Source organism: Phoenix dactylifera, chromosome 3 (assembly GCF_051530095.1).
Source record: "Phoenix dactylifera cultivar Ajwa chromosome 3, Ajwa_hap1_PhDact_Kaust_v1.1, whole genome shotgun sequence".
NCBI classification, from domain to species: Eukaryota; Viridiplantae; Streptophyta; class Magnoliopsida; order Arecales; family Arecaceae; genus Phoenix; species Phoenix dactylifera.
Genome location: NC_143192.1, coordinates 2,442,683 through 2,453,677, shown reverse-complemented (window position 1 = coordinate 2,453,677; position 10,995 = coordinate 2,442,683). Strand labels below are relative to the sequence as shown.

The 10,995-nt window shown below is 38.2% G+C and overlaps 1 protein-coding gene across 1 annotated transcript; it reads left to right on the top strand.

Moving 5' to 3' along the window:
- The first annotated feature begins 6,394 nt into the window (after positions 1 to 6,394).
- On the top strand, positions 6,395 to 10,556 carry LOC103708699 (SKP1-like protein 1). The gene is made up of 2 exons (XM_008793757.4): positions 6,395 to 6,806; positions 7,812 to 10,556. Exons 1-2 carry the CDS (start codon positions 6,495 to 6,497, stop codon positions 7,983 to 7,985), a joined length of 486 nt encoding a protein of 161 aa, XP_008791979.1. The 5' UTR covers positions 6,395 to 6,494; the 3' UTR covers positions 7,986 to 10,556.
- Positions 10,557 to 10,995: the final 439 nt, after the last annotated feature.

Sequence of the window (10,995 nt, the reverse complement as noted above, 5' to 3'; positions counted from 1 at the left end):
ACGGGTCATGCTCCGATCAAACTTCCACTATAATAAACAAATTATAGTGATTTCTACTTAAGTATCAACATATATCACTTGAGCCAACACAATCCAAAAAGGAGAAGAAATACAAGGGTTACCTCATGAACATGAACAAGCCAACTCCAACACAAAATCTTCCAAACAACTTGTTGGAAGAAACTACACCCTTGAAAATACAAGCTTCAATGAGTATCAATGGACATAGGAGTAGGACACACAAGCTCTCCCCAAACCCTAGCCGTCTTCCCTCACAAAGAGCTCTGATTTTCGTGCTTCTATTTTTATATCCAGAAAAAACAGCACCCAGGCTTTAAAGTTGGGCTTCAAATAACTTAAGAGGTTCCATGGGCTTGGACCAAAAGAAAAGGCCCAAACCACATAACAATCTCCCCCTCCAAGCCCATGAGGGAGGAGAACCAACTAATGACTCCTCACCGGGAGCCTAAACCCGCCAACTTGGTGCAAAGCTCAAACTTTTCTTTAGGAAGCACTTTGGTCATCATGTTAGAAGGATTCTTATCTATGTGTATCTTCTCAAGCCGCACTTGTTGCTTCTCTACTACATCATGTAGCCAATGATACCTCACATCTATATGCTTCGTACGAGAGTGATACATAGCATTTTTACTCAAATCCATAGCACTCTGACTATCACAAAACACCACAAACTTGTCTTGCGATATCCCAAGCTCAAGAAAAAATCTCTTCATCCATAGCATTTTCTTGGTGGCCTCTGTAGCAGCAATATACTATGCCTCTGTAGTGGACAATGCAACACATTTTTGAAGCTTTGACTGCCATGAAACAGTTCCCCCAGCAAATGTGAACAGATATCCTGAAGTGGACTTCCTGTGGTCTAAATCTCCTGCCATATCAGAATCTGTAAAACCCTCTAACACTGGTTCGTAGCCACCAAACCTCAAGCACAACTCAGAAGTACCCCTCAAGTACCTGAAAATCCATTTCACACCTTTCCAATGATCTCTGCCTGGATTTGAAAGAAACCTGCTAACCACACCAACTGCTTAGGCAATATCTGGTCGTGTGCACACCATAGCATACATAAGACTCCCCACAGCTGATGAATATGGAATGGCCTCCATGGATTTCCTTTCATCTTCAGTAGATGGACATGAGCATTTAGAAAACTTAAAGTGACTAGCAAGAGGAGTGCTAACTGACTTAGCACTTGCCATGTTGAATCTTTGAAGCACTCGTTCAACATATTTCTCTTGTGAAAACCATAACTTCTTTGCCTCTCTATCACGATAAATTTGCATGCCCAAAATTTATTGTGCTGCACCTAAATCTTTCATATCAAAAGACTTAAATAAAGTTTCTTTTAACTTCACAATCATTTTTGCATCCTGACCTAAGATAAGCATATCGTCTACATAGAGCAAGAGAATAATAAAGTTCCCACAATTGAACTTCTTGAAGTAAACACAATGATGTACATCTGTTCTTTTGTACCCATGATCGACCATGAATGAGTGAACTTCTTGTACCACTGCCTTGGTGCTTGCTTAAGCCCATAAAGACTTTTCTTCAACTTGCAAACCAAGTGCTCTTTACCTTTCACCTCAAACCCCTCAGGTTGAGCCATGTAGATCTCTTCCTTCAAATCACCATGAAGAAATGCAATTTTAACATCTAATTGCTCTAGCTCAAGGTCCAAACTAGCTGTCAAACCCAAGGCAACTCTGATGAACTCATCTTCACAACCGGAGAAAAAATCTCATCAAAGTCAATGCCTCTTTTCTGACCAAAGCCTTTAACAACCAACCGGGCTCTGTGTTTCACTAGCTTTCCATTACCATCCTTTTTCAACTTGAACACCCATTTGTTCTTCCATGCTTTTTTGCCTCTAGGAAGCTCCACAAGCTGATAAGTGTCATTTTTCAGCAAAGAGTTCATCTCTTCTTGCATAGCTCTCATCCAATTAACTTTGTCTTCATGAGACTGTGCTTCTTGAAAGCTCTCTGACTCCCCTTCACTAGTAAACATAATGTACTCTGAAGTAGGATACCTTGATGATGGTCTATGCTCTCTAGCAGATCTTCTGACCTCAGGTTTTGCATTTTCTTGTTGAGTAGACTGCTCCCCTGCTCACTAACCTCATCTCAAGCATCTCATCATCATCCATACCCATTTCTGACATATCACTGCCACTAGTTTTTGGTACCTCATCTCTGCTAGATTCATATTGTACCTCTCCCCCATCTGTAGTATGCTGCAAAGGTGTCGGAATAGGTACAAATTCGATAGCACCTTCTACCATATCCTTAGATTTCTCGGCCATTTCAGCATCTTCAAAGGTTTAACCTTCATGAAAGAACACATCTCTACTTCTGATAATTTTTCTCTTCACTGGATCTTGTAATCTGTATCCAAACTCTTCATTGCCATAACCAACAAAGATACAAGGAAGTGTCTTATCATCAAGCTTCAACCTTTGCTTCCTGGTACATGTGCGAAGGCTTTGCACCCAAATACTTTCAAATGCGAATAGAAAACATCCTTTCCACTCCATACTCTCTCTGGAATATCAAAGTCCAAAGGGACTAAGGAAGATCTATTTATTAAGTAACAAGCAGTGAGAACGGCTTCACCCCAAAATACCTTTGGTAACTTAGCCATCTTTAACATGCATCTGACTCTCTCTATAATGGTGCGATTCATCCTCTCCGCCACCTCATTATGTTGTGGTATATCTGGAACCATTTTTTCATGCCTAATACCATGCCCGAAGCAGTAACTTCTAAACTCTTTTGATATGTACTCTCTCCCGTTATCACTACGAAGATACTTCAATGGTTTTCCTATCTCTTTTTCAACCATGACATGAAACTGTTGAAATAACTGAAACACTTGATCTTTTGTCTTCAACAAATACACCCACACCTTTCTTGATGCATCATCAATAAATGTGACAACATACCTATTGTCACCCAAGGACTCCACCTCAATGGGTCCACAAACATCAGAGTAAACCAACTCAAGAGGATTAGATTTCTTTGAAGAAGATTTAGCAAAAGAAACTCTATGTTGCTTACCAAAAAGACAATGATCACAAGGATTTAGAGTTTTACCTTTGGCAAAGGAAATGACAGACATCTTTGCTAAAATTTGTAATCCCTTCTCACTCATGTGAGCCAACCTCTTGTGCCACAAGCTTGGAGATGACTCATCTTCGGTGACATACAAGTCATCTCTACACACCTTCATATATGCCTTGTAAAGAGTGCAACAATGCTTTGCTTTAGCTACCACAAGTGACCCTTTAGTAAGCTTCCATCTTTCATCACCAAAGCAATTCACATAACCTTACCTATCCAAAATATTCACGAAAATAAGATTAAGGCGCAAATCAGGAACATGGCGCACATCTTTCAAAGTCAAAGTACACCCGTCATTGGTTTGAATGCAAACATCACCAATTCCTATAATTTTCGAATAACTCTCATTGCCCATCTTCATATTTCCAAAATCTGCTTCTTGTATGAAGTGAAGAACTCCTTATAAGGAGTAGAATGGTAGGAATTATCAACAACCCACTCAACTTCTTCACCAACATGCATACATTCATCCTCTTCATAAGAAAGAACTACTACTTCACTTGAGCAAGTAGCCGTTGTATTCTTGTCATCTTCTTTCTTTTGTGTATTATTTTCTTTTTGTTGTGCTTTTCATGTATAGCAATTTCTTTTCATATGCCCCACTTTACCACAATAATAACATTTGCCTTTTTCACCAAACTTACCTCTAGACTGAGATCTTCCCTTAAATTTATCGTGAGCTTTGTGTTCTCTACTCTTGCTTCTACCCCTGTTCTCCATGACAAGAGCTTGTGCATTATCTGTACCCGTTGACTTTCTTCTTGTTTCTTCATTGAACAAGCTACTAGTCACTTGATTCATTGACAATACAGCACCCGAAGCAGAGTTACTAACTGTGACCACCAAGGTCTCCCAACTATCCGGAAAAGAACTCAAAAGCAACAAAGCTTGCAACTCATCTTCAAGCACCATTTTCATTGTACTCAATTGATTCACAACACTTTGAAATTCATTCAAGTGATCGGCAATGGGGTAACCCTCTTTAAACTTCATATTCATAAGCTTTCTGATTAAAAAGGCTTTGTTCCCATCGGTCTTTTGCTCATATCTAGCCTCTAGCTTCTTCCACAACTCATGAGCATCGGTTTCATTTGACACATGATGAAAAACACTATCATCCAACCATTGCCTAATTGTCCCAATAGCCTTCCTATGCAACTTTTGCCAAGCTTTATCATCCAAGTCTTTAGGCCTAGCCGTTTCACTCTCCACGGGCTCATACAAATCTTTACAATAAAGAATATCTTCCATTTTTGGTTTCCAAATCAACCAATTTATGTTTGTAAGCTTAATCATGGTACTAGAAGAACCTTCCATCTCAAACCACACAAGTCAACCACAAGCCACACAACTTAGCTCTGATACCACTTGTAGGGAAAACACTCCCTTACTTTATGAGATCACAAACTCAACCAAATATGGCCAACTACGTGTAAGTTTATGAATACAAAGTCTATGGAAGCTAGTCACCACAAATATCAATGCTAGGCAAACAAAATGTATGGACTGATTCTAAGTGGCAAAGCATTAAACATATAGAAGGCATACACAAGAGACACAAGATTTAATATGGTTCGGCATATAGCCTACATCCACGGGTCATGCTCCGATCAAACTTCTACTATAATAAACAAATTACAGTGATTTCTACTCAAGTATCAACATATATCACTTGAGCCACCACAATCCAAAAAGGGGAGAAAGACAAGGGTTACCTCATGAGCATGAACAAGCCAACTCCAACACAAAATCTTCCAAACAACTTGTTAGAAGAAACTACACCCTTGAAAACACAAGCTTCAATGAGTATCAATGGACATAGGAGTAGGACACACAAGCTTTTCCCGAACCCTAGCCGTCTTCCCTCACAAAGAGCTCTGATTTTCGTGCTTCTGTTTTTATATCCAGAAAAAACAACACCCAGGCTTTAAAGTTGGGCTTAAAATGACTTAAAAGATTCCATGGGCTTGGACTAAAAGAAAAGGCCCAAACGACATAACAAAAGTGAAGGAACACTGAACTAAATATGGGTCATGTGCCAGTTTTCGGCAATGGAATTGGATTTTGGAAGAAGGTCTGGGATTTTTTTTGTCCTCCTGAGAGGGGAGCAGGGAGACACCAAGTTCCGTCCAATCAGTCATATAGATAAAAAATAGTGGGATATGAAATTTGGCTTGTAGACCGACTTAGTAAGTCATGGGTCATCTGTTCTGACTGGAGGTCAATTGCAAGTCTTTCGGGTCAGGGGTCACCCAGCACCTCAAAATTATGATGTGACCAAATTAGATTGCCCCAAATTCTTTCCAAAAGCACAAAGAAAGTGGTGACATCGGATCCCCACCTAAGATCCGACCCGATCCGACTCGACCTAATCTTCAATCGGATCGGATCTAGGTTTAAAATTAGAACCGAACAAAAAATCGGATCGGGTTGAGGTCACATAAAATCCGATCCGACCCGATCTATTTGCATCCCTAATCCTTACCATATCAGCCCTACCAGCAGCTTGTTGTTGCAATGTTCCAATGAGTGCTTGCACCAATTGGGAGTGGCTGACTTACTTTCCAAGGCTAACCTCGGGTCTCCCTTGTGCCCTTGTTACTTTAGGTGCTACTAGTAGGATTGTTGAGCGCCATGTGTGAGGATGGGGCACTGATCCGCATACACCTAGAATTAACAATAGCTCAGCTTGTGTGCTCATCAAAACTACCTCACAACTTCAATTCCTTGGCTTGTCCTCGCCAATCTACTCTTAATGCATGGCAACCTTTTTGGGCTAGTAAATTAGTAAACCGAAAAAATGTTAATGATTAAAAGTTTCTATAGTGATCAATTCACAATTGGCTAGCTCCAATGTCGCTTGCGCTCTATTTATGAGGAAGTCAAATCCATTGATCATGTTTTCCTTCTCTTGTCACCTGTTGTCTCTTCTTATTGAAGATGAGATCCTGGTGCAACTGATCCGTTACCTTTTAAAAAATTAGGATAAAGTACAAAAAATTAAAATCATGACGCCTTCTTAATTTTTTCCTTTTTTTTTCGTGGATCTTTTCAAGCATATGAACTGTGTAATCTATCCTAATTTACTAAGATCTCGTAGTTACCTATTCCAGTAACCGAATATAACGAATAAGTAGCGGATATATTGGCAATTTATTCACCCCGATCTGGCAGTTTGGCCCGGTTCAACAGGGAATCCTTATTCGTATCCAAATATACCTTTTCTATTCCGATGCGAAGTTGGTATTCCCACTCTTATTCCTATTCCGAGACGAAGTTGGTATTGTTCTCTCCTATAAATAGCCGTCATAGTCTTCTCTCCTGCAGGAGAGTTGAGGGAGAAGTAAGATCATGGCGTCGTCGGCTGAGAAAGGGAAGAACATCGTTCTAAGGAGCCGGAACGGTGAGGAGTTCGAAGTGGAGGAGTCAACGGCGAGGCAGTCGGAGGTGATCGGCAACGTCATCGACGATGGCTGCGCGGAGGACGGGATCCCTCTCCCGATCGTCGACACGAGGACCCTCGCCAAGGTGATCGAATACTGCAGGAAGCATGCCGGCGCCACCAGCGAGCTCGGCGACGACGGCAATGCTGATGAGGAGATCAAGAGCTGGGACGCTGCGTATATTGATGTGCACCTGGACGTCCTCTTTGACCTCCTTCGGGTGAGATCCTCAAGCCTTCCTTTTTTCTTGCCCTGGCCTGCAGGGATCTTTTCTTTCTAGGGTTTTGATGATGGCCTTCGGTGTTTTACTTTGAGATTCAAGAAGCTTGATTTTTTGAGCTTGGATACTGAATCATTGCGTTCAGTTTTAGGGAACGGAGAGCTTGAATCTGAAATAAATTTAATTCAAGAATCGTTGAGTCGATTATCCCTACTTTACATTGTATATGTCTTAGCTATTTAGAGTAAAATCGTGATTTGATCCGCATATGCTTGGTAAAAATTACAAAGTTAGAGAAAATTAAATAGAACCCACCATGAATGGCAGAGAATAAACTGGCATAAATTGTTGATATTAAGAAATTGGATATCTGACATTATATCCTCTCATCTATTATAACATGCTTCTGTGGGAGGTTCTCTATATAATCTGAAAGAAGGGGTACATTGATAAGTGAGGTTCTGAGTGTCTCATCATGTTCTTTATAACTTCTTTATTATTATTTTTTATTTGGTGAAAAGAAATGAGCAATGCCCATAAAAAATTCATCAAAGCATCAAATTTGTGTTCTTTTTATAGTTTACATCTTCCATGTATAATCATATAGCGAGTTAAATATACAATTTTGTCTAAGGTATACATGATTTAATAAACACATGTTGGTCTCCATTTCTGCTCTTTTTTATTCGAACGGTATGGTCATAAGAACTAAATTGCAAAGTTTGACCCTCGTTTTCTGAAAAAAGAATTGAGCTGTGTTCTGAATTGTATTTCAGCCACTACATTATTATTTGTTTTAACACCAAAAATTGCATTTCTGCTGCTAATGAACATATTACTCTTCTGTGGGTGGAGATTTCAAAAATTATAATGTTCTTGAGATAATAGTCAAATTTGTTTTGTATCTCGTCCTAATCATCCATCCATGTGATGTCTTATGTTTGTTGAACTATGTGGAAAAAAACCAAAACCAACACAACTTAAACTTTTTTATGTTGATTTCAGGCTTCCAATTTTCTCAATATCCCGGGTCTCTTGGACCTTGCATGCAAAAAACTGGCTAATATGATCAAGGGGAAGAGTGTTGAGGAGATCCGTAGGACTTTCAACATTCAGAATGACTTCACTCCAGAGGAAGAGGAAGAGATCCGGAAGCAGAACCAGTGGGCCTTCGAGTAAAAGTGTGGACATCCGACTCATGATATTAGGCTGGGTAGTATGTGGCTGATTGGTGGGCACAGAGAAGCCAAATAATTCTTCAGCTTTTTTTTGAGTAGGGTTGCTAAACTAGGGTAGGTAGTTGATAGAACCTAGAAGCTATAGCTGTCTTTCAACACCAGCTTGCTTGTGGGATCTTTTAGTTTGTTTTGTTCTTTAGTTTGTTTAGCTAGCTGACCTGAATATGCAACAGATTCAGGGATATCACATTCTTAATGCATATGAGTGGTTTCATTCTGATACAAGGTCAAAAAATGCAGCTTTGAGCAAATAAATGTAAGGTTTCTTTTAACTGCTGGCTTAGGCTGCTCCATACTGGCACTGGGCCAGCACTGCTCTTATTAAGTCCTTCTTGATGTTTTAAATTAAAAAGGACACTTAAATACTTTTTTGGATTTTCTGCAGTTCCAAAGTTACTATATCTTTTTTATTAATTCAGCATAGTTTCATGAATCATGCTTTATTTGAGTTCTCGGTTCATTGGAATCACATGCCTAAGTAGAATTTACAGAGAGTGATTTTTATTTGATCAGGGAATTTGGATTGTTGATGTAGCATTAGATGGGTGTTCATGAAATTCGAATTTGTACTGTACAAATTTTACTTTCTTTTCTGTTAATTCATTGTGGTTTCTGATTCATGCTTTATTCCAGTTGTTTTCATTGGAAATCTGTTGGAATTTTATGCTTAAATATAATGCATGGATAGTATTTTTTATTAGGATCGAAGCATTTGCAATGTCAGTGAGGATTTGGTTGGGTTTCTGCAATAGAAACCGTGCTTTGATGGAATTTTAGTACACTTGTAAACAGCATTTCAGTTGATGCTTCAAGATTGCAGCATCCTGTTTTTCTGTTTTACACCCTCTACTGGTTTCTTGGCTTTAATTGACAATAATTCTGTTTAGATTCATATCCTGTTTATAGTTTTCATGAAGGTACAATCTAATTGTATTGCCTTATTACAACCTTGGCCTTTTCAACAATTTGTTTGCTATTCTTGAAATATCATGATGTCCTGGCTACATGTTGTTTTGTATCCTCTAGTTTTAGAAGTGCTAGCTTATTTTATTCTTTACTAGGTTTTAATGCTGTAGAATCTTATCAGCCGACCGTCTTTAGTTTAGTTGAGAAGTGCTTTTGCTGTATGAAAGTGCGATATGTCATTTAATTTAATTTTTTTACTGCAGTAAAGTTATTGTTTTCTAGCTATATTTTATCACAATATCTTGATAATTTTAAATATATTACGTGCATCTAGCTATCCATTATTAAAAACGCACCTAATTGTTTCTTTTCGACTTATTCTTTCAATAGTAAAATGGGTTCTAATCTTTGTGAGTCAAGAAGAAATGATAGCAAAAAAAAAACTAATTCATTGGTGCAAATTTGATAGTATTTTTTATGGTAACATGATGTTTGATGATCTGCTTGAAGACTAAAAATAATGCTATGGGGACTTTTTGCTGGACAAACTTGACAAATTTATTTCAGTTAATCTTCTGACTTTCTTTTAACCAAATGTACTATTCTCTAATATTGAGGCATCACCATGCATTCTCTTGCTTGCCAGATGCCAATGAACAACTATTACTGTGTGTAATCTTCTGTACACTGTTGACTTTTACAGAATTATGACTCAGCTAGGAATGACTTTGAGGCACTTTCATTTTGGGGAAATATGTACTATTTTTTACCATACTCTTCACTACCACATCACACTTTTGTTGATTTCCCCAACAATAAATTTTTGTTGATGATAGAGCATCAGATTTAACAAAATTCTTTTTGAGAATTTAAAACATTTCTGTCTTTAATCCACAACCTAAATAATTGCAGCCAATGTTCTTTAAGATTTTGATGAAACTGATAGCCAACTGAAGAACCATTGCTAGTACCTATTTCTTCATCGCTGTCAGGTCTCTGCACTTTCACTGTCCAAGTACCTGTTAATTGATGCTATCCCACTTCGTGGTTTTCTATGTTGATGTTTGAAGTTGTTAGGGGAAGAGAAAGCTTTTCACCCTCTTTTTAGCTTTATGTAACATTGGACAACCACTTTAAGGAGAGAAACAAGTGGAAAGAAAGGTGCTCATGGAAATTTTGTGGTGTTACAATTGTTAAACTAAAGCTTCGATCAGATGCTTCTTCTATATATTCAGTTTGGAAGCAACTCATTTAATTAATCATCTCATGTCAGATCTTACTTTACAATGATGGAGTATGCTGGAAAACAAATCAACACAAGTTATGACCCATATGCGAGACTCTGCATGGAAGATTGGAATCATTTATTTGTTTTGGTTCCTGTGCTTTTACTTGTTTTGGTGAAAAATCTATCTTATGTTTTGTTGCATACTCCTATCAAAGATATCCATCTTTTATGTCTGAAGATTCCTTATTTCCTATCATTTTGTCTTGGTATTCTATTCCACCACATGTTGACTCATTATATTCCTAAGATATGGTAGGCTTAAGCGATAATGCTTGCTCCAAAAAGCTAGGAGCATTCCAAAGCAAAAAAAAAAAAAAAGAAGCTAGGATCATTGCTTATTGTCTTATTTAACTGGCTGTTCTTTACTGTTTGCCTACTGCTTTATCAATTGTTTGCAGTGTAGATACCATTCCCTCCAGATTCATGCCAAAACATCGGATCTTTCATTATATAGGACTGAAATTGTCCATCTGTTGTTTCTACAGCTTAATCTCATGCACTCACTTTATGCATAAAATTCTCATTTTCTCTCTGTTGAACTTCTGCACTGTAACTGACTTTCTCAGTCTGTTTCACCCTACTTGGTGAGCCCTTCTTTATGAGTGAAAGCTCTCGAGTTCTGTTATTTCATCTTAGAAAACATCATGCAAGCTCTAGTTCTATGGATTAGTTTATTTTAAACTTATTTTGTTTATTGAAATTATGTTTTGTTGTCTTGGAATCGGAATAAATTTTGTTGAATTGTTTTTAGAATTTC